Source organism: Oncorhynchus kisutch, linkage group LG16 (assembly GCF_002021735.2).
Source record: "Oncorhynchus kisutch isolate 150728-3 linkage group LG16, Okis_V2, whole genome shotgun sequence".
Classification (NCBI taxonomy): Eukaryota; Metazoa; Chordata; class Actinopteri; order Salmoniformes; family Salmonidae; genus Oncorhynchus; species Oncorhynchus kisutch.
Genome location: NC_034189.2, coordinates 11955940 through 11979555, shown reverse-complemented (window position 1 = coordinate 11979555; position 23616 = coordinate 11955940). Strand labels below are relative to the sequence as shown.

The following is a 23616-nucleotide window of genomic DNA, read 5'->3' as shown; positions in this document are numbered from 1 at the left end:
TGTGCCCCAGGCGTTCTTGTGTGTATCCGTGTGAGTCTGGGGGAACTGAGCGCTCCCTAACCTCTGGTGTGTTCCACAAAACTCTGACACAGCAGATAGAGGTGAAAGGTCATGAGAACTCCGATTTGACATGTCTCTCCAATGGGTCAGTCCCAAATGGCTCCCGATATAGTGCACTACATTTGACCAGAGCCCTGTGGGTAGTGCACTATATAGGAAATAGGGTGCCATTTGGAACACAAGCCCATGTCTCCTTCCTCTCTGGCTTCTTATTAAAAATATATATCCGTCCAAAATGGAGCCTGTGTACATGTTGCTCTAAAGGGTCCTGACTAGGGTGGCAAAATTACAGTAACTTTCCCCCCCCAAATACCCCCGGTTTTCCAGAAATCCTGCTTATTCCCTCCTGATTCCAGGAAAGTTCCAACCAGGATTTCTGGTAAACCCAGAAATGTAGGAAAAGTTAGCAGACATTTGCAAGCAGTAACCCCAGGCTGAAGTTCCCCCTATAAGCTCTGATCTATGTTCATGCTAGTGCTAATAAACTGATCCTAGATCTGTGGTTAGAGACTGTTCAGAGGGAATCAGATAAGTACAGACCAGGATGGTCCTCTGTAGCCCAGCAGGTAGAGCATGGCGCTTGTAATGCCAGGGTTGTGGGTTCAATTCCCGGGACCACCCATAGGTAAAAATGTATGTACGCATGACTGTAAGTCTCTTTGGATAAAAGAGTCTGCTAAAAAACAGATCATATTTAAAATGTCAAAGGACATGTAATTTCTACATAAACATTTGATTAACCATGACCTATCCATGTTTTTCATATTGAAAATATATTAGTTGCTTCTCAAACACACCCAATTCCCTACATAGTGCACTACTTAGGCCCTGGATGAAAGTAGTGCACTAAATTGAGAATAGGGTGCCATTGGGGTGCAACCCATCGGTTTGTTTTGCTTCTGGGTACAGTACATTTTCAGATGACATTCATTCAATACAAATGTATCAGAAGCAAGAAGAGTAGGCTAGTGCGTGACAGCTCAGATCGAATAGCAGGTCTCAGAGTAGCCTATGATTGGTCCGTTAGGCCTGTCAGTCAAAGTCAGTATTTCAGGCTCCTCTGTCACCATTGGTCAGATTGTCAGAATGGTATGTGGTGTCACAAGCCTCATAGCACACTGTTCTGTTGGTAGTATTGGGCCTTGCTGTCTCTTTGCCATTCCTTCCACAAGGGGAACCTCTTTATCTTAATGTTCCATTCCAATCCAAAGAAATACAATATCCGTTGTTTCCCTCTTCTCACTGTTCCAAAGAAATGCTCCATTTGAAAAAAATTGTTCCATTCATTATCATACAACGACATCACAGGAGAGTCAACTGGGCTCAATCCAGAATTCCAATTCCAGAACCAGAACCAAAAAAAAAGAAGCATTTTTCCCCCCATTGTCATCACAAGGTGTTAGTAGAAGACTTTCCCTTAGAGGACAGCACCTGTCGAAACCTCCTTTTCAACTCCTGCATGTTGGGGGACTTGGGCCGGGCCAGGTGCAGCCCCCCTCTCCTTTTCTCCCCGTTACCCCCGCCCAGCGCCCGGCTCACCTCACCACAGAGGTGCAGGAAGGCGGCGTGGACCCCCTCATGATTCTCCCTGGCAGACGCCTCAAAGTACGGCCCACCCAGAGAGGCTGCCAACGTCTCGCCCTCGTCAGCCGCCACCTGGCGGGCACGGAGGAGGTCGCTCTTGTTGCCCACCTGGGAGGAGAGAAGGATTAGAGAAATGTTAAGGCGACATAAAGAAATACTTCCTGATAACCTTTTATTTTATCTATTTAGACACCAGTAAGAGAAGGACATACCTGGAGACTTAAATAATAATAAAAACATCAAGCTCTCGTAATATAACAGTCAAACCCACCAGTATGACAGGTATGTTCCCTGCAGGGTGGATGCGTCTGACGTGCTGGTAGAGAGGCTGTATGGTTCTATAACTGCTGTGGTCGGTGATGGAGAACACCAGGACGTATCCATCCGCCCAGTAGATAGACCTGTTGATCTGCTCCTGACAATATAGCCCCTCTGCATCATCCTGGGGGGGGGGGGGAATAGAGCATGCCACATCTGTCTGTCTCTAATACTCAAAACCCACTGGTACAGACTGATGTAGACAGTGATGCCTGCCCTCCTACACTATTTATTAGTCTTATTATGAGAAGCCTGCGTGTGGTTGTTACTCTGAGATTATGGAGAACACAGACAGAACGCCCTCTTTACCTCAGATTGTAGTTTTGTTTACAAAACCAGGCCTTTGAACAGGTGGTTCGTTTTCAAAGTGAGTTTGATGAATGAATGGGAGACTCCCTCAGGGAGTCACTGAACTCATCACAATCACTACAGAGAGTAGAGAGAAATGACTGGGATATGCCCTGATACTGGATGTAGGCTCATGTCCACAAAGGGTCTCAAAATAGGAGTGCTGATCAGGTCGTAACCTGCCCATATAATCTCATTCATTGTGATCTAAAAGGGCGTAACTGATCCTAGATCAGCACTATATTCAGAGGCTTTATAGGGGCCCTGGTCTACTGTAACATGATATATTCTTACCGATAATGAAGACTGCTAAGTGAGGAGATGTTTCCACTCGTTATATCCAGATCTGGGTCAAATACACACATAGGCTACTGTATGTCAAATACTTTTTACAATTGAACCAATAGTCAAAGTGCGGTCTGTGTGATTACATCCAGAAAGAGGTACGAAGAAGAGAAGAAGAAGAAGAAGAGACGACCTCTATCCCAAGGGAGACTTGGCATGTAATTTAAAGTATTTGACCCCACGTCTGGTTAGATAGACCCCTAGGCTGTAGCGAGGAGCAGCGGTTACCTTTAGACTAGAGAGACTCCTGGGTGTTCCAAATGACACCCTAAATTGCAATGTAGTGCACTTCTTCTGACCAGTGCAAATAAGGATCTGGTGAAAAGTAGTGCACTGTATAGAGAATCGGGTGCCATTTTGGGACACATCATTGTGTGTTTAGAGAGACCAACCTGTAGAGAGACACAGGGTGTGTCCTGAACCTGTAGTGAGACCTGTTCTCCATCTAGATTGATCTTTCTGGAGTAAAGGGCCCCTGGAAAACAGAGATTAGCAACACACATGATGGGTAGACATGCAACAAATGAATGATGACGTAACACATTAGGATGCCTTGTACTGACTGGTTGTTTTTAAACACAGGAGGCTATAGTAAACTAGTGTGTGGCTACATTTTTACAATGTGAAATGACAGATATTATATGAGTGTGCACTGTGAGAATGATACAAATCCTACCTGTGTTTGCCTCATAGTCCCCAATGAACCTCTTGGTCAGAAACCTGACGATCAAAGCTGTGAATGAAACAACGAGATGAATAGTCTCCATTCAGTAACACCTTGAGAATAATACTGCAGGCTACATATCTTTCATTGTTGACATGGCCTGCTCCTTAGGTGGTAGAGACAAGCTTCCCATCAGTCTGTCTGCATCCAGACACAAATTCGACCCTATTTCCTACATAGGGGTTTAGTTAAAAGTAGTGCACTATGGGCCCTGGTGAATTGTAGTGCACTATATAGGGAATCGCTGGCGACACTGTTTACCACTAGCTGTCCAACCTGGCACACCAGACAGTGTGTAGCCTAGAGGCCAATCCTACAGAGTACAGACATAGCCTAATACAATATCTAAGTCACATGTGTCAAACTCATTCCATGGAGGGCAGTGTCCGCGGGTTTTTGCTCCTCCCTTGTACCTGATTGATGAATTAAGGTCACTCATTTCTAAAGAACTCCCCTCACCTGGTTGTCTAGTTTTTAATTGAAATGAAAAATGAAAAAACACCCGCAGACAACAGGCCCTCCTTGGAATGAGTTTCACACCCCTGATCGAAGTGTTAGGTGGAAATATGAATAGGTACAACTTCTTTAAAAATCGACATTGATAGTCTGCATAATAGGATTTGTAGCCAATCCGTTTGACAAACTAATGCAAATTAATTATTTTCATTCTAGCCTTCATTCTCTATTCGCATAGGAAAATTACTTAAAGGTCTAAAATTGATAAACGAAATGTATGTACACACACTTTCACATTGATTATCGTTTTCAGATTCCAACAGTGTGTTATAGCGCACTTCTCAAAGTTATTAACAATGTTCCCTACCTGTTTTCCCGACGTTGCTCGCTCCCAAAACCACAATCTTAACGTTTTTGTTGGGCACGCAGTCTAGAACGGGATACTCCGGTATTGGAACTAGCAGAAAGTTGCTAGAACCACTATTCATTGTTCTCGGTGGGTCGACAAGAAGACGCATTTAGAAGCCCCTTGTGAGTCCAGTCTGCGAATGCCGTTCCTCTTTCTCCTCGTCCCCCCCAACTGCTAAAATATTCCACTGTCTCTCGATACACCGGATCTCGATAAGAACAGAAATTATAATCGTCTCCTCTGGCTGCTACTTCGAAACAATCCTGCATACCGTTTGAAGATCCCTTGCATTGAGTGCTAAACAAATGGACCTAATCAAGTTTCTTTTGGCGCCCGATCCTAGACCGTTAGGCTATCCGATTGTAGATTGTATCCTTGGAACCGTTATTTCACATAGGATAGAGACAGAGCACCGAACTGTCATATAAACCATGAAGGGCAGACAAGTCAATCCCGCCACTTCCCGAGCAATTGTTAGTCAAGAGAGAGAAGAGTGGGATGAGCGAGAACGGGGCGTGAATGAGTAGCCTAGCAGATTTGCTGACAGCACAACCCCTACAAATCGCTGACCTGTTAGCATCTGGCCATTTTATCTAGGCAAGCATAATGGTGCATATGATATAATTTTTGGGGGTCTTTTCCCCAAATTATTAGCCTACATTTCAAGACAGTCAAATAGGATTCAATTAGTAAACTGATTCAATTGTTGGAATTGAAGGCTAAACACAAAGTATTTTAAGAACTATGCCTACAGAGTAATTTAGTTCAACCATTTCCACATATTTGACGGGTTGCCTCTGTTCTTTGTGACCATGCAGTGGTAGGCTAAACTACAATTTAGTTTTGCTATAATGTATTATTTGCCCGACGACTGGTCAATTATAATCCATCCACTTTAATCTGCGAGCCTCGTTCTCGCCTCCTAATTGCTGAGCCCAGAAACTGGCCTATGAGTGAACGGTGTACGTCTGGGGAGCAGTGCACGGTGCACCAACCAGCCGGAGACACTCCCTCATCCTCAAACTGGACGGTGCAAGGTCTCCCCGGAACTCCCACAGCCGTAGCGGCTGTCAACGTTTTAACATTGGGTTTCGGTCCAATAATATGGAAAAAGACGGATGGAAATACTGATGACAGTCCGAAAGATCGCCTCGATTTGTACGATGGTACGGTATTTTTCTGTTTTTACAATCCGTTCCTTCCTATGCGATGATGTTCCCCTTGCAGCTAGCTAATTGGCGAATGCTAACAGGACATGACTGAGGTTTTCCAGAAAGTTGTCTCGTTATCCAGCTAGCTAACGTACCTAGCTAGAGCTCTAGAGAGAAACAAACATTTTAATAAATACTTGGCTGTAATTGATACATTTTAGAGTTGTTGAATTTCAAGAGGGCAAAGTATCACCACCGATAGAATAACCAGTTTATTTAGGATCACTAGACTACACGGACTTGTTTTGAAGTGAAGCTGGATGAACAAGTATCTAGTTAAGCTAACAAGCTAGCTAACGTTAGCTCGCAAATAGCCTAGCCACGAGATGACGCTAGCTACTTATCAATAATACAAAGTTGTCTTGACAGTTACTTGGCGAACTACGTAGCTTTCTCAGTCATCGTAGGCGTTTTTATCTGATCAAATCGTTTATAACCTAGTTAGCTACTAGTAACGTTAGTGAAATCATATTGCTCAACCTTTCAACTTCAACTAACTAAATTGTAGATGGCCGGCTAGCTACTACTGGACATATGCTTGCCAACAACATTCCTCTGGCTAGTTAACACGATTTTAGTAACATAGCTAGTTAACTAACGTTAGCTGAGTTCAACAAGTTAGCTATGAAAAGGCAGCAATGCAACGTTGCAGAGGTCAGAGGGAGTTAAAGGCGCGGCGACTTTATCTGGCATTGGCTGTGCAGTATTTACTGTGATTAGGGCATTCATGTTTCTTGCACTTCTCAGAGCTGTTGTGAAGGAAGTTGACATGGAAGTGAGTTTGTGTTTCATACAGGACCTCCCGCCTCCATCAACGGTCAACCAGTCAGCTTGTCACGTCAATGTGGAACTATACTGAGCCCTCCCCATGGTTGCACTATTTTTTTAGAGGCGCAATGCGATGCGGTACAGCGCTCAAATTGGCATCTGTGTGCCTCTGGAGGCTTCGGAATTGCTGCTCCGACCACCTCACAGATTAAGTATAAATTGTCTCTTATATCAACCTGAGCTGCGGTGCACTGGGTATGGCCCGTGACGTGAACGGCCAAAAGCGATGAGGGAGGAGCGTCCATCTCAAATAGAACAGTAATCTGCTCTGCTGGGTCATGTTGTCAACAATGCAGCATGGTACATCATTCAGAAACATGCTAAATCAATATTCCATCAAATGTGTTCGAATTTTCAAACTACACTGATAAAAAATTAAAGCAACATGCAACAATTTCGAGAGGAGTTTACTGAGTTACAGTTCATATAAGGAAATGAGTCCATTGAAATACATTTATTGGGCTCTAATTTATGGATATCACATGACTGGGAATAAAGATGTTTATTTATTTCACCAGGTAGGCCAGTTGAGAACAAGTTCTCATTTACAACTGCGACCTGACCAAGATAAAGCAAAGCAGTGCAACACAAACAACACAGTTACACATGGGATAAACAAACGTACATTCAATAACACAATCGAAAAATCTGTATACAATGTGCAAATGAAGTAAGGAGGTTAGGTAATAAATAGGCCAATTGTGGCAAAGTAATTACAATTGAGCAATTTCCACTGGAGTGATATATCTGCAGATGAGGATGTGCAAGTAGAAATACTGGTGTGCAAAATAGCAGAAAAACAAAAGCAAATATGGGGATGAGGTAGTTGGATGGGCTATTTACAGATGGGCTGTGTACAGCTGCAGCGATCGGGAAGCTGCTCTGACAGCTGATGCTTGATGTTAGTGAGGGAGATATGTCTCCAACTTCAGTGATTTTTTTGCAATTCTTTCCAGTCATTGGCAGCAGAGAACTGGAAGGAAAGGCAGCCAAAGGAGGTGTTGGCTTTGGGGATGACCAGTGAGATATACCTGCTGGAGCGCGTGCTACTGGTGGGTGTTGCTATAGTGACCAGTGAGCTGAGATAAGGTGACGCTTTACCTAGCAAAGACTTCTAGATAACCTGGAACCAGTGGGTTTGGCGACTAATATTTAGCAAGGACAAGCCAACGAGAGCATACAGGTCACAGTGGTGGGTAGTATATGGGGCTTTGGTGACAAAACGGATGGCACTGTGATAGACTGCATCCAATTTGCTAGTAGAGTTTTGGAGGCTATTTTGTAAATGACATCGCCGAAGTCAAGGATCGGTAGGATAGTCAGTTTTACAAGGGTATGTTTGGCAGCATGAGTGAAGGATGCTTTGTTTGCGAAATAGGAAGCCGATTCTAGATTTAACTTTGGATTGGAGATGCTTAATATGAGTCTGGAAGGAGAGTTTGCAGACTAGCCAGACACCTAGGTATTTAAAGTTGTCCACATATTCAGTCAGAACCAGTGTAGTGATGCTGGACGGGGGTGCGGGCAGCGATCAGTTGAAGAGCATGCATTTCGTTTTAAGAGCAGTTGGAGGCCACGGTTGGTCACAGATACCTTTATTTTTTTTTAAGTAGGGGTGTGGATCAGAACCAGTCAGTATCTTGTGTGACCACCATTTGCCTCATGCAGTGTGAAACATCTCCTTCACATAGAGTTGATCAGGCTGTTGATTTTGGAATGTTGTCCCACTCCTCCTCAATGGCTGTGCGAAGTTGCTGGAGCGTGGCGGGAACTGGAACACGCTGTCGTACACAAATCCAGAGCATCCCAAACATGCTCAATGGGTGACATGTCTGGTGAGTATGCAGGCTATGGAAGAACTGGGACATTTTCAGTTTCCAGGAATTGTGTACAGGTCTTTGCGACATGGGGCTGCGCATTATCATGCTGAAACGTGAGGTGATGGCGGTGAATTAATGGCACAGCTAAGGGCCTCAGGATCTCCTTACGGTATCTCTGTACATTCAAATTGCTGTCGAGAAAATGCAATTGTGTTTGTTGTCCATAGCTTATACCCATACCATAACCCCAGCACCACCACGCATCACTTTGTTCATAACGTTGACATCAGAAAACCGCTCGCCCACACTACACCATACACGCTATCTGCCCGGTACAGTTAAAACCGGGATTCATCCGCAAAGAGCACACTTCTACAGCGTGCTCCATCGAAGGTGAGCATTTGCCCACTGAAGACGGTTGCGACGCAGAACTGCAGTCAGGTGAAGACCCTGGTGAGGACGATGAGCTTCCCTGAGACGTTTTCTGACCATTTGTGCAGTAACTCTTCAGTTGTGCAAATCCACAGTTTCATCAGCTGTCCGGGTGTCTGGTCTCAGATGATCCCACAGGTGAAGAAGCCGGATGTGGAGGTCCTGGGCTGGCGTGGTTGTATGTAGTCTGTGGTTATGAGGCCGGTTGGATGTACTGCCAAATTCTCAAAAACAACATTGGAGGCGGCTTATGGTAAAGAAATTAACGTTAAATTCTCTGGCAACAGCTCTGATAGACATTCCGGCAGTCAGTATGCCAATTGCTCGCTCCCTCAAAACTTGAGACATCTATGGCATTGTGTTGTGTGACAAAACTGCACATTTTAGAGGGGCCTTTTATTGTCCCCAGCACAAGGTGCACCTGTGTAATAATCATGCCATTTAATCAGCTTCTTGATATGCCACACCTGTTAGATAGATGTATTATTTTGGCAAAGGAGAAATGCTCACTAACAGGGATGTAAACAAATTTGTGCACAACATTTGAGAAGCTTTTTGTGCGTATGGAACATTTCCGGGATCTTCTATTTCAGCCCATGAAACACTTCACATGTTGTCTTTTCATATTTTGACTCCGTTTTTATTGGGAAGGCAGATGAAGCATTTTTACGGTTGCGTGTGAACACTGAATCCTAATTACTCCACGTGATTAATATAGCCTAGGCTAGGTCACGTTGGTTTTGTGCCAACTTCGCTGTCGGCCAGAACGGGGCATCTGGCTCACGCCTGGGAGGCAGCCTGGTTCCAAAACCAATGTAATCACTTCTGACCCTGTGCAAACTCCTCCCATAGGCGTATCCAGGGCCAGAAAATCGAATCCCCTCAATGCTTGTTAGCTTGAGCTTAATTGGTTTACGTAGCTATCAGCTCGATTCTATGGAATGGCAGAATGCTGGTTGGCTGTATCTTTCTAGAATACCTGGAGAGACATTCCACACGAAATGCAACTCAACCAGTTTCCTCCCGTCTCTCTGTCTAAACATCAGTTGCCAGGCAACGAGACACCAGAGTGCCACCCTCTGTTTTATAATCACATTGTCAGGGCTTCCCACATTTGACAAACAAGTGACGGTTTGTTTATTTACATCGACTCCCATGTCACTGGCAAAGAAGTGCATTATCAGGGGACCGATTAAGTCAGAACTGTAATTTGGCTGAGAGGAATGAAGGATATCAGGGAGAATTCTCCCATGCAGCCTTTTAAATGTTTTATTTACAGTGTGTGCTGAGGGGGTTAGCTAGCCGGTTTACCCCTGTGTGTGTGTGTGTGTGTGTGTGTGTGTGTGGCCTGTCGTCCGTCTGTCTCTGCATCTTCTACATCTGTTGCATCATATGGAATCATCACAGACAGACAGACCCCGATTATTTAGTCATTCAATCAGCTGTTGTATGATGATGCCATAGACTCTAGAGCATGCTGATGCATGCATGGTACATGTGCAAACGTCAATAAGTACTAGGGGAACCAACCACGGGGATAGATATCTGTTCCATTATGACATCAGAACGCTGTCACAGTCTAGTAGTCCATCTATCTCTCTATGGGACCACACATTCTGACCCAACATGATACTGTACTAGTGGAGGCCCAGGCAGATGGTGCACTTCATACCCTGTAAAAGCATTACATAATTGTTGTGAAATATTGTTGCACATCGCAAAGATAACTTAGGGGGTCAAATGGGGCCGGGATACACTTGAGCTGTTTGTAGCACTGGCCGAAGAGGATGTACCTAGACTACGCCCCAATAAGTATACTAGCATACTATGTTCAATCCAAGCATACTAACTTCTTAGATGTGCCATACTCAGGGGTCCGATAGCCTAGTTAGATTCACCTGTTGTCCCAATATGCATACTTAATAGCCTATAATGCTTGTAAAGATTCCATGAATGCTATACAGTTTGTGTGGATTTTGGGATGCTTGGCCTGCCTAGAATACGGCCTGGATCACAGCGTCTGCTTGGCCGGCCTGGATCACGGCGTCTGCTTGGCCGGCCTGGATCACGGCGTCTGCTTGGCCGGCCTGGATCACGGCGTCTGCTTGCTAAATGGCTAAAATCAATGTACATGTAATACTTACTTTCTCTTCCAGGGCGCCAATGCCTCTGCTTTGGAGAAGGAGATTGGACCAGAACAGTTTCCCGTTAATGAACACTACTTTGGATTGGTCAACGTAAGTACCAACACAACAAGATTAACAATAGCTATTGGTCAAAGTTTCCCAGCATGCACTTGCACCTACACAATCATGGTAACACTTTTGCCAACAATCATAACACAAGACTTATCACGTGCTTTCTCTCTCTTCTTCTTTCCTCTGCCTCTCCTCGATCTCTGCCCCTCTTCCTCTCCCCCAGTTTGGGAACACCTGCTACTGTAACTCGGTGCTGCAGGCCCTCTACTTCTGCCGTCCGTTCAGGGAGAAGGTCTTGGCCTACAAGGTCCAGCCCAGACGTAAAGAGTCACTGCTCACCTGTCTTTCTGACCTCTTCAACAGGTAAAGGGAGAGAATATTCTGAACTCTCAGCTCTGCTCCTATCCTCTTGTGTGAACACATTTTAAAGGGTGCTTGGAACCAAAAATAGATAACTGGGGAAAAGACCAGCACTCACTTGGATATAAGATGCAATACATCTTTTGCAGCATCGCCACGCAGAAGAAGAAGGTGGGAGTCATCCCTCCCAAGAAGTTCATCTCACGTCTGAGGAAAGAAAATGGTGAGAGGGGGATGGGAGGGAGGGAGGAGTGATGGGGGAGAATAATGTATCTATAAGGAAAGTGTATTAACTGACACGGTTCAGAACTCTTCCTCCTTCATCACTCCCTCCAGAGCTGTTTGACAACTACATGCAACAGGATGCCCACGAGTTCCTCAACTACCTCCTCAACACTATCGCTGACCTGCTGCAGGAGGAGGAGAAGAGCCAGGAGAGACAGCAGAATGGAAAACTGTTACAGAACGGAGGAGGAGTTGGGGGCAGCAGCGGGACGGGAGGAGGACAGGGTGAGGAGGGGGAGAAGACACAGCAGACCTGGGTCCACGAGATCTTCCAGGGAACCCTAACAAACGAGACGCGCTGCCTCAACTGTGAAGCTGTAAGTGGAGGGAGATCCAAGATGGAGACTGTTAATAGGGTGATGAATGGGGCAGGGAGCTGTAATGGAGGCCAGGCTATGCCAGTTTCCAAATACTATACTGTGATGGGGAGATCCAAGATGGAGACTGGTATTGCATTTGAAATAAAGGAAATGAATAGGCCCAGAAGTTCTAATGGATGTCTGCCTATGCCAGATTTCGAATACTTTTAATGGGAGGAGAGCCAAAATGGAGACTGTTATTGGATTTAAAATGCTGGAAATCAATGGGACCAGGAGCTGTTTCCTGATACTGTACCCTGTTTAGAGTTAATGTAACCAGTGTCCTGCCTGTGTCCAGGTGAGCAGTAAAGACGAAGACTTCCTGGACCTGTCTGTAGATGTTGAGCAAAACACCTCCATCACACACTGTCTCAGGTAGGTGTGTGTGTGTGTGTGTGTGTGTGTGTTGGCTGCCTCAGTGTTCATACATCAGTCAGTTTGACAGGCACACTCAGAGGTCTGACACACTGATTTGACTTCTACCCCCCTGTCTCTCTTTCTTCCTTCTCTCTGTGTGAGACGCACATCTGGATCAAACAGTTGTGTTGAATTGGAGAAAGTGTTAGTGAAAATCGTTACTCCGTGTGTGAGGTCACTGTTTCTTCTCTCCACAGGGGTTTCAGCAACACAGAGACACTATGTAGTGAATACAAGTACTACTGTGAACAGTGTCGGAGTAAACAGGAAGCACAGAAAAGGTGAGCTGGCTGGTCTAAAAATGGATTTAGACAGCAGGTGGATTTGACATAGATGATGACGAAGGCCTGGAGTTTTCCATGCTGGTAAATACAGGCTGACACTACAAAAATGGCCACTGTTGTTGCTCGGAGAAATGGTCTGTTTTGAAAAGTGCATTATGGTTTTTTACTTTGATGCTGCAGAGTGAGTCATGTAGTTCGTTTGAATACAGCTCTGTATACTAACTGGCTGATGTACTAACTGTGGCTTGGCCTGGTACGTGTTCAGATGTTAAGTGGACTTGATCATCTCTGTTAGTGTATTTTATTAGGATCTCCATTAGTTGTTGTGAAAGCAGCAGCTGCTCTTCCTGGGGTCCACTAGAAACATGACACAACACAGAGCATTAATAGACAAGAACAGCTTAAGGACAGAACTGCATACGTTTGAAAACGTCTCACAGCCTACATATCAATACATGCACACAAGCCATCTAGGTCAAATAAGGGAGAGGCATGTGAGGGGTGCTGTGTGAGGGGTGCTGTGTGAGGGGTGCTGTGTATCTTGGGTTGAATACTTAAACACTCCGACTAAGGGCCCCATACATCCCAGCCCAGGCCTCTACTCCCCCCTAAAAAAAAGCCCACTTAATTTGGGCGGTGCAGGAATGGAAAGGCTGCCGTACCTAAAGCAGTGTACAGTGTCAGCTGCACCCATTTCCCAGACCGGGGTACAGAAATATAAAAGGAAGGGAAGAGAAATATTCACACACTTAAAACACACAACATCAGAGCAGTTTCCTGCTGCATCGCCTTCCTGTCGTAACGTACGAATGTATATAGAAATAGGATGCATGTGATGATCCTGGTGCTACATCTGAAGACGTTTAAACCCCAACATTAACACAAATACTCTATTTTATATTTGAGTCATTTAGCAGATGCTCTTATCCAGACTTACAGGAGCAATTAGGGTCAAGTGTCTTGCTCAAGGGCACATCAGCAGATTTTTCATGTAGTTTGCTCTTGGAATTCGAACCGGCAACCTTTCGGTTTCTGGCCCAACACTCTTAACCGCTAAGCTAGCTGCCCTACTAGCGGTAACACTGTTGATGATTGTTGTCAGGATGCGTGTGAAGAAGCTGCCTATGATCCTGGCCTTACATCTGAAGAGGTTTAAATACATGGACCAGCTGCAGCGCTACACCAAGCTGTCCTATCGCGTCGTCTTCCCTCTGGAGCTCCGCCTCTTCAACACCTCAGGAGACGCCACCAACCCCGACCGCATGTACGATCTGGTCGCCGTGGTCGTCCACTGTGGAAGGTAAAGAGAGTGTGTGTGTCTCTCTCTCTCTCTGGTAACTTGAACAGATGCATACGCACAGATTGATAGACATGCACAGTCTTTTGTGATACCTCTATAACGGGTATGTCTGTTCCTCTCTGTCTGCAGTGGTCCACGCCCTGGTCATTAACCCCTGTCCAAAATGTGTACAGTGCCTTCAGAAAGTATTCATACCCCTTTACTTATTCCACATTTTTGTTGTGTACAGCCTAAATTCAAAATGGATTCTATATTTTTTTTTATCTCACCCATCTACACACTATACCCCATAATGACATCACTATACCCCATAATGACATCACTATACCCCATAATGACATCACTATACCCCATAATGACAAAAAGAAAACATGTTATTGGAAATAAAATACAGAAATATCTCCTACGTAGGTATTCATAAGACTCGATACATGTTAGATGGGTGTCCTTTTGCGAGGCAGTGTAAAGTCTCCCTGGTCTTTGTGGTTGAATCTGTGTTTGAAATTCACTGCTCGACTGAGGGACCTTATATATTATTGGGAATTGTATGTGTGTGGGGTACAGAGATGAGGTAGTCATTCAAAAAATCATGTTAAACACTTGCAATTTATGTGACTTGTTAAGCTAATTTCACTACTTAAGTTATTTAGGCTTGCCATTACAAAGGAGTTGAATACTTGACTCGATACATTTCAATTTTCATTTGTTATTAATTTGTAAACATAAAAACAACAAAAAATCCATTGTGTCACTGGCCTACAAACAATGTCAATCTCAATTGAATGAGTTTTAAATTCAGGAACGTAAAATGTGGGGAAAGTCAAGGAGTGTGAATACTTTCCTCTCTCTGTCCACAGTGGTCCAAACCGTGGTCATTACATCACCATAGTGAAGAGTCATGGGTTCTGGCTCCTGTTTGATGATGACATCGTAGAGGTAAGGAGGGATTGACCTCTTCAATATCTCTCTCCCACCCTCTATTTCTCTCTCTCTCTCTTTTCTCTTCTCTTCCTCTCTCTTCCTCTCTCCTCTCTCTCTCCTGTCTCTTCCTCTTCTCTCTCTCCTCTCTTCTTCAGTCTAATATTAGTCTATAGTACACCCATGTAACACTCAAACTGGGTTCTCAAATTATTGTTTAACACTAAAAGCACAGATGACGTATTTTGGACATCATTTGAATTTAAAAAATGGTAATATCTCTGCTATTTTTGTTGTCATGTCCCCCTCGGTCCGCCTCGGTCCCCCTAGGGCCTTTACTTCCTAAATAATTCTTTAACAAACTAACGTTGGTAGAATTTTTATATCACAAAATGTCATTCCCCCCCTACAATTCCCTCACCCGACAGTTGGCTGCATCTGACAGTGGCCCATCGAAACTACAACATAACTCTATCAAAACTAATTTCACACACACAATAATAGCTCTAGACTTAAGACAATAATACATTTTACAATATTATCAATTGCCTTGTGAAGGGAGAGACTGCCTTAACAGGGGCTCACGAGTGGCGCAGCGGTCTAAGGCACTGCATCTCAGTACTCGAGGCGTCACTACAGACCCTGGTTCGATTCCAGGCTGTATCACATCCGGCTGTGATTGGGAGTCCCATAGGGTGGCGTCGTTAGGGTTTGGTTGGGGCAGGCCGTCATTGTAAATAAGGATTTGTGCTTAACTGACTTGCCTAGTTAAATAAAACGAGATAATTTATGAATTTCTTTGTGCTGGTGTAGAACACTGAAATGTCTCCCCACCCCCTCATAGCCTATTATAACAAACTATTGAAATCGCTATTGTGTTCTTTGAAATGTGTTTCGTATTCTATTGTTACCTAAGACCTTCATAAACACAACCAAATGATGATTTTTGCGACAGCCTATATTGAATGTATTTATTAGGCCGTTAGAATGTTGACTCCCCAAAGGCTTAAACTGGGATGCCTTGAGGCCATTCTGGTGTTAAAGATGGGGTCTGCCGGAGGCAAGCGAAACGCAGCGGTGAAATAAACTGTTGTTTTTACGGATCGGCCAAGGCAGTAACTGTCTCTGCAGACGCCTCCGATAATGATGTGTTGTCAACAACTGACACAATTCATCCCTTTCACACTCCTAGTGTAAACCATTTAGATCTCAGATTCTACTAACTCATTCCCAGCATCCATACAGACCCATCAGGTATTCCAGGCTGCAGTCCACCCCCCACCACTTTCTACCAGACCTGGGTTCAAATACTATTTGCAATCGTTTCAAATACTTTATCTGGGCTGAATATGCTTGCCTGGCACAATGGAACCAATTTAATGCTCTCAAGGAGTGCAAATCCTACCCATCTGGCACTCCAAGCAAGCTAGAGAAAACGCTAGAAGTATTTGTTAGATTGTTGCTCCCAATGGTGTGTCTGGAATGCCGTGCTCCTGCTCTGGTCGACCCAGATAGATCCTGGTGGCTGTGGGAATAATGGAGAATTTTAGGGAGCGGGAGAGACGCTGGGAATAGCAGGAGACTGGGAATAGCAGTTTTAGATGAGTTAGTAGAGGATTGTGGGAGAGAAAGGGTAAAGGTGTGTGACGGGCTGTAGGGGTTGTGCGTATGGTAGTCTCTGTCTCTCACACAGTCATAGCACAGGATGAACTACTTCACCCCCTGTAGAAAGTGAAGCAGACTTACTCTGTGTCTGTTGAAATGCTTTCAGCCCACGTCAAATAGTAAGAAGTCCATAGTAGAGCCATGTACGCTGATAGTGTTCAGACCCCTTTCCTTTTATACATTTGGTTATGTTGGTCTTATTCTACAATGTATTACATCTTTTTCCATCTCATCCAGCTACACACAATACCCCATAACGACAAATTGATTAAAAATAATTAACAAACCTTATTTACATAATTATTCCGACCCTTTGCAATGAGACTCAAAAAATTGAGCTCAGGTGCATCCTGTTTCCATTGGTTATCCTTGAGATGTTTCTACAACTTGGAGTCCACCTGTAGTAAATTCAATGTTTTGGAAAGGCACACACCTGTCTATATAAGGTCGCACAGTTGACTGAAAACCAAACGATGAGGTCGAAGGAATTGTCCTTAGAGCTCCGAGACAGGATTGTGTCGAGGCTACAGATCTGGGGAAGGGTACCAAACATTTCCTGCAGCATTGAAGGTCCCCAAGGATATAGTGGCCTCAATCATTCTTAAGTGGAAGAAGTTTGGAACCACCGAGACTCTTCCTAGAGTTGGCCACCCAGACAAACTGAGCAATCGGGGGAGAAGGGCCTTGGTCAGGGAGGTGACCAATGGTTACTCTGACAGAGGTCCTCTGGAGATGGGAGAACCGTCTTCCAGAAGGACAACCATCTCTGCAGCACTTCACCAATCAGGCCTTTATGGTAGGGTGGCCATACGGAAGCCACTCTTCAGTAAAAGGCACATGGCAGCCCGCTTGGAGTTTGTCAAAAGGCACCTTAAGCACTGTGGTCTGATGAAGCCAAGATTGAACTCTTTGGTCTGAATGCCAAGCGTCACGTCTGGCGGAAACCTGGCACCAAACAGTAGTTTATGGCTCAGTTTTAAATGTACCCACAGTGGTATGTTATAGCCATCGAGGGCCTGCTTTTTCCATTCGGTGTAGATGCTTCCAATAGGCACAGCTCTAGGATCAGCTTGCTGGGTTTTCCCAGTGTAATCATTAGAGGGGAGAATTCAAAACTGATCAAAGATCAGTGTAGGGGTTTTTCCACTATGGGAAAGAGTCCCATCTGAACAACTGGTGGACGTGCAGGATCTGGCTGAGTGATGGAGTTTCCGCTGGGCTTGGTAACATGTTAACTCCAAGACACTGGTCTCGGATCAGGTTTGGGTTTTCCCTTTGAATGGTTAAGGTTTAGTGTCAGTAGGCTGAGCCTAGATCCAGTGTTTCCCCTATATGCATTTAGCATACTGCTAGATCTGTAGCTAAGGGGAAATACTGCTAGATCTGTAGCTAGGGGGAAATACTGCTAGATCTGTAGCTAGGGGGAAATACTGCTAGATCTGTAGCTAGGGGGAAATACTGCTAGATCTGTAGCTAGGGGGAAATACTGCTAGATCTGTAGCTAGGGGGAAATACTGCTAGATCTGTAGCTAGGGGGAAATACTGCTAGATCTGTAGCTAGGGGGAAATACTGCTAGATCTGTAGCTAGGGGGAAATACTGCTCGATCTGTAGCTAGGGGGAAATACTGCTCGATCTGTAGCTAGGGGGAAATACTGCTCGATCTGTAGCTAGGGGGAAATACTGCTCGATCTGTAGCTAGGGGGAAATACTGCTCGATCTGTAGCTAGGGGGAAATACTGCTCGATCTGTAGCTAGGGGGAAATACTGCTCGATCTGTAGCTAGGGGGAAATACTGCTCGATCTGTAGCTAGGGGGAAATACTGCTCGATCTGTAGCTAGGGGGAAACTTGGAACGGGAGTGGATTGAATAGTAGACTTGCCTTCATTTTCTCTCATTCCCCTGTCTCTTTCCACTATTTCTCCTCCTCCCTCCCCCTCTTCTTTGTCATTTGGCTGGCACTGAAACTGGAGAGCTAGTAAACATTGTGACCGCACTACTCTAGGCCCACAATTGGTAGAAGCACGAGCTATTTATTTTCATTGAGGGTTGTATCCACACGTTTCACCTAGAGCTGGGACGGTGAACCGAAAAGTAAAAAAAATGTGTTGCACTTTAATGTTATAAAGTTGTCCGATTTATTGTTTATTGCATCAAGTTATCGCGATATGGATTTTTAGTCCAGCCCTAGTTTTACCATCAACAGTATACTATTCTTAAAGAGTTCCAAAATGTGTATGAGCAGTAACACAGAACACAGTAGAAACACGGGGCTCTCTATAAACACGGGGCTCTCTATAAACACGGGGCTCTGGAGAAAAGTGGTGACCTATATTCATGCTGAACTACAGAGCCTTCAAAGTATTCAGATCCCTTGACTTTTTCTACATTTTGTTACGTCACAGCCTTACTCTGGAATTGATTAAATTGATGGGGGGGGACTTATCTACACAATACCCCATAATGATAAAGCAAAAATAGTTTATTTAAAATGTAAAAAATTGGAATACCACCTTTGCATAAATATTAACTCTTTACTCAGTACTTTGTTGAAGCACCTTTGGCAGTGATTACAGCCTCAAGTCTTCTTGGGTATGACACTACAAGCTTGGCACACCTGTATTTGGGGAGTTTCTCCCATTGTTCTCAGCAGATCCTCTAAACCTCTGTCAGGTTGGATGGGGAGCTTCACTGCACATGTCCACATGTCCTCCAACAAGAATGAGAGAATCACCAAATGCAGGTGTTCCAAGCTTGTAGTGTCATACCCAAGACTTGAGGCTGTAATCGCTACCAGGTGCTTCAACAAAGTACTGAGTAAAGGGTCTGAATACTTATGTAAATGTTATAAATCAGTATTGTTTTTACTTTAAGAAAAATACATTTGCAATAAAATAATGGCTTGTTTTTGCTTTGTCATTATTGTATGTAGATTGATGATGAAAAAAGAAATGAATACATGTTAAAATAAGGGTCTATATGGTGAACTATATACAGGGCATTCAGACAGTATATACAGGGCATTCAGACAGTATATACAGGGCATTCAGACAGTATATACAGGGCATTCAGACAGTATATACAGGGCATTCAGACAGTATATACAGGGCATTCAGACAGTATATACAGGGCATTCAGACAGTATATATGGTGAACTATATACAGGGCATTCAGACAGTATATACAGGGCATTCAGACAGTATATACAGGGCATTCAGACAGTATATACAGGGCATTCAGACAGTATATACAGGGCATTCAGACAGTATATATGGTGAACTATATACAGGGCATTCAGACAGTATATACAGGGCATTCAGACAGTATATACAGGGCATTCAGACAGTATATACAGGGCATTCAGACAGTATATACAGGGCATTCAGACAGTATATACAGGGCATTCAGACAGTATATACAGGGCATTCAGACAGTATATATGGTGAACTATATACAGGGCATTCAGACAGTATATACAGGGCATTCAGACAGTATATATGGTGAACTATATACAGGGCATTCAGACAGTATATACAGGGCATTCAGACAGTATATACAGGGCATTCAGACAGTATATACAGGGCATTCAGACAGTATATACAGGGCATTCAGACAGTATATACAGGGCATTCAGACAGTATATACAGGGCATTCAGACAGTATATACAGGGCATTCAGACAGTATATACAGGGCATTCAGACAGTATATACAGGGCATTCAGACAGTATATACAGGGCATTCAGACAGTATATACAGGGCATTCAGACAGTATATATGGTGAACTATATACAGGGCATTCAGACAGTATATACAGGGCATTCAGACAGTATATACAGGGCATTCAGACAGTATATACAGGGCATTCAGACAGTTTATATGGTGAACTATATACAGGGCATTCAGACAGTATATACAGGGCATTCAGACAGTATATACAGGGCATTCAGACAGTATATATGGTGAACTATATACAGGGCATTCAGACAGTATATACAGGGCATTCAGACAGTATATACAGGGCATTCAGACAGTATATATGGTGAACTATATACAGGGCATTCAGACAGTATATACAGGGCATTCAGACAGTATATATGGTGAACTATATACAGGGCATTCAGACAGTATATACAGGGCATTCAGACAGTATATATGGTGAACTATATACAGGGCATTCAGACAGTATATACAGGGCATTCAGACAGTATATACAGGGCATTCAGACAGTTTATATGGTGAACTATATACAGGGCATTCAGACAGTATATACAGGGCATTCAGACAGTATATACAGGGCATTCAGACAGTATATACAGGGCATTCAGACAGTATATACAGGGCATTCAGACAGTATATATGGTGAACTATATACAGGGCATTCAGACAGTATATACAGGGCATTCAGACAGTATATACAGGGCATTCAGACAGTATATATGGTGAACTATATACAGGGCATTCAGACAGTATATACAGGGCATTCAGACAGTATATATGGTGAACTATATACAGGGCATTCAGACAGTATATATGGTGAACTATATACAGGGCATTCAGACAGTATATACAGGGCATTCAGACAGTATATATGGTGAACTATATACAGGGCATTCAGACAGTATATATGGTGAACTATATACAGGGCATTCAGACAGTATATACAGGGCATTCAGACAGTATATATGGTGAACTATATACAGGGCATTCAGACAGTATATATGGTGAACTATATACAGGGCATTCAGACAGTATATATGGTGAACTATATGCAGGGCATTCAGACAGTATATACAGGGCATTCAGACAGTATATATGGTGAACTATATACAGGGCATTCAGACAGTCTATATGGTGAACTATATACAGGGCATTCAGAAAGTATATATGGTGAACTATATACAGGGCATTCAGACAGTATATATGGTGAACTATATACAGGGCATTCAGACAGTCTATATGGTGAACTATATACAGGGCATTCAGACAGTCTATATGGTGAACTATATACAGGGCATTCAGACAGTCTATATGGTGAACTATATACAGGGCATTCAGACAGTCTATATGGTGAACTATATACAGGGCATTCAGACAGTATATATGGTGAACTATATGCAGGGCATTCAGAAAGTATATATGGTGAATAATAGGTTATGTCTGTTGTCCTTTTCTAATCTTAAACTCCTCCCTCTTCTTACCTTCTTTAAACCCCTCCCTCTTCTTACCTTCTCCTTTATAGAAAATCGACGCCCAGGCGATCGAGGAGTTCTACGGTCTAACGTCGGACATTTCCAAGAACTCTGAGTCCGGTTACATCCTGTTCTACCAGTCCCGGGACTGAACCAGCCAATGGGATTTGGACTCAGCATAGGGAGGGGCTTGGGCTACCACAGGCCCCGCCCAGCCCACCATCCGTTATAAATATTCAGGCTTTACAGCAGAGCTTTGCACTGTGGAGCAGCAGGAGGACGGATGGAGGATCTTCAGCAGACAGGAGCCAACGATGGCCGAGCAACCCATCAGTGTGACAGGATATGACTTCATTGGAGAAGAAGATCAGCGACCAGGGATTGTTATGCTTCGTCATCATCATCCTAGTCAAGATGGTCCTGATGGTCTTTCTCTCTATGATTTGACGGTAGATTAGAAAATATGTTTGCTTGGCTAGCTCGCCGCTTACGTAGCGTGACGTCATTACTGGTGTCCTTGTCATACATAGTGCCACTGCGGTGGTCTTAAACAGCAGCTTGGTTAGATGAAAAGTAGATCTGCCATTTCCAGAATGTTCTCCTCTTCTTTGTTGTTGTTGGTTTGGAGAGAAGAGTTTGGTCCCTTTTTGCAGCTCAGCAGGCCAGTTTTATATTATGGTTTGGATGCCAAAAGCTGCACAAATATCTGTTTTTGAAGGGACACGTGTGCTCTCTAGCTCCCCTCTGGCAACAACAGATATGGAGTAGGTTCTCATTTAGCTCCTCCACCTCCTGTCATCTGATCTGAACCTTCCAATCAGAGCATGTTTTTTTTTTTTTTACGCACAAGTTAACCAAACATAGCTGTTGTTTGGTAATGTTAAATATGTGTTACACTGCCAGTTGGAGTAACTAACTTCACTCTTTATAGGTTACGTCCCAATATCTATACCAGCACACTGCTAAGTATGCATGCCCGATGTATTCTAAGTAGTGTGCTAGTGCAGATTTTGGAACGGATCTGATTTCTCTCAACAGAGAGCAACATGGAAAATGGCCCACTATTCATAAAGCTTCTCTGAGTAGGAGTGCTGATCGAGTATTGGTTTGGCCATGTAGATCATAACCAATCAGATTCTTATGGACAGGGACCTGATCCTAGATCAGAGGTTTTATGAATACAGGTCCTGATCCGTAGCTCTGACATGGGAGGTGTTTTATATTTTATATTAGCTAGGACTAGAGTGGGTCCTGTGTTAAGTTGAATGTACAGTAAGGAACTGGCTTCTCATTGGTTGGCCCGTACACAGGTCCTGGGGTCTCAACCTATCCTGACCAGTACTAGTTATATATCTGCACCCTATTCCCTACATAGTGCACTATTTTTTACTTTGGCTTGTAGGGTCTCATAGGCACATTTGGAGTGTGAGAGAGTTAAACTCATTAACTTAGGCCTACTGTAGACCTATCTACCTAGTAAACACTACTGTAGACCTATCTACCTAGTAAACACTACTGTAGACCTATCTACCTAGTAAACACTACTGTAGACCTATCTACCTAGTAAACACTACTGTAGACCTATCTACCTAGTAAACACTACTGTAGACCTATCTACCTAGTAAACACTACTGTAGACCTATCTACCTAGTAAACACTACTGTAGACCTATCTACCTAGTAAACACTACTGTAGACCTATCTACCTAGTAAACACTACTGTAGACCTATCTACCTAGTAAACACTAGTACACTCCTAGCCTATAGGCTACTATCTACCTAGTAAACACTAGTACACTCCTCTAGCCTACAGGCTACTATCTACCTAGTAAATACTAGTACACTCCTCTAGCCTACAGGCTACTATCTACCTAGTAAACACTAGTACACTCCTCTAGCCTACAGGCTACTATCTACCTAGTACACTCCTCAGAGCCTATATGGTTCACTCTCTCTGAGTCACAAACGATACCCTATTTCTTGTGTGTGTGTGTGTATTAAACAGTGGTTTGACCCCTTTCTTTCTCTATAGGTTATTGCTGACAGTGCGATTGACACACACACACACACACATACGGCCAACACACTTGGGTTGATTTTTGTGTT

At 43.8% G+C, this 23616-nt stretch overlaps 2 protein-coding genes across 3 annotated transcripts in view; one reads left to right on the top strand and one right to left on the bottom strand.

Annotated features, from left to right (window-relative positions):
• rasl11a (RAS-like, family 11, member A) overlaps positions 1 to 4827 on the bottom strand; it is a 5253-nt gene extending 426 nt beyond the window's left edge. The window contains exons 1-5 of the mRNA XM_020503960.2: positions 4203 to 4827; positions 3332 to 3388; positions 3048 to 3130; positions 1916 to 2086; positions 1 to 1752 (exon numbers count right to left, since the gene is read on the bottom strand). The exon at positions 1 to 1752 is cut by the window's left edge and continues 426 nt beyond it. Of these exons, the coding sequence (XP_020359549.1) occupies positions 1450 to 1752; positions 1916 to 2086; positions 3048 to 3130; positions 3332 to 3388; positions 4203 to 4353 (765 nt within the window). The 5' untranslated portion in view covers positions 4354 to 4827 and the 3' untranslated portion in view covers positions 1 to 1449. The remainder of the gene's footprint in view (positions 1753 to 1915; positions 2087 to 3047; positions 3131 to 3331; positions 3389 to 4202) is intronic.
• A 414-nt stretch (positions 4828 to 5241) lies between these two features.
• On the top strand, positions 5242 to 23530 carry LOC109906313 (ubiquitin carboxyl-terminal hydrolase 12). 2 transcript variants are annotated; one of them, XM_020503958.2, is made up of 10 exons: positions 5242 to 5410; positions 10692 to 10772; positions 10957 to 11096; positions 11243 to 11316; positions 11430 to 11695; positions 12036 to 12112; positions 12352 to 12435; positions 13541 to 13738; positions 14596 to 14674; positions 21562 to 23530. In XM_020503958.2, the coding sequence occupies exons 1-10, from the start codon at positions 5363 to 5365 to the stop codon at positions 21661 to 21663; spliced, it is 1149 nt and encodes a 382-aa protein (XP_020359547.1). In that variant the 5' UTR covers positions 5242 to 5362; the 3' UTR covers positions 21664 to 23530. The 2 variants fall into 2 exon arrangements, with proteins under 2 accessions (XP_020359547.1, XP_031647659.1); XM_031791799.1 differs by lacking the exon at positions 21562 to 23530 and adding an exon at positions 13868 to 13923 and having other exon boundaries at positions 14596 to 14652.
• The last annotated feature ends 86 nt before the right edge of the window (positions 23531 to 23616 follow it).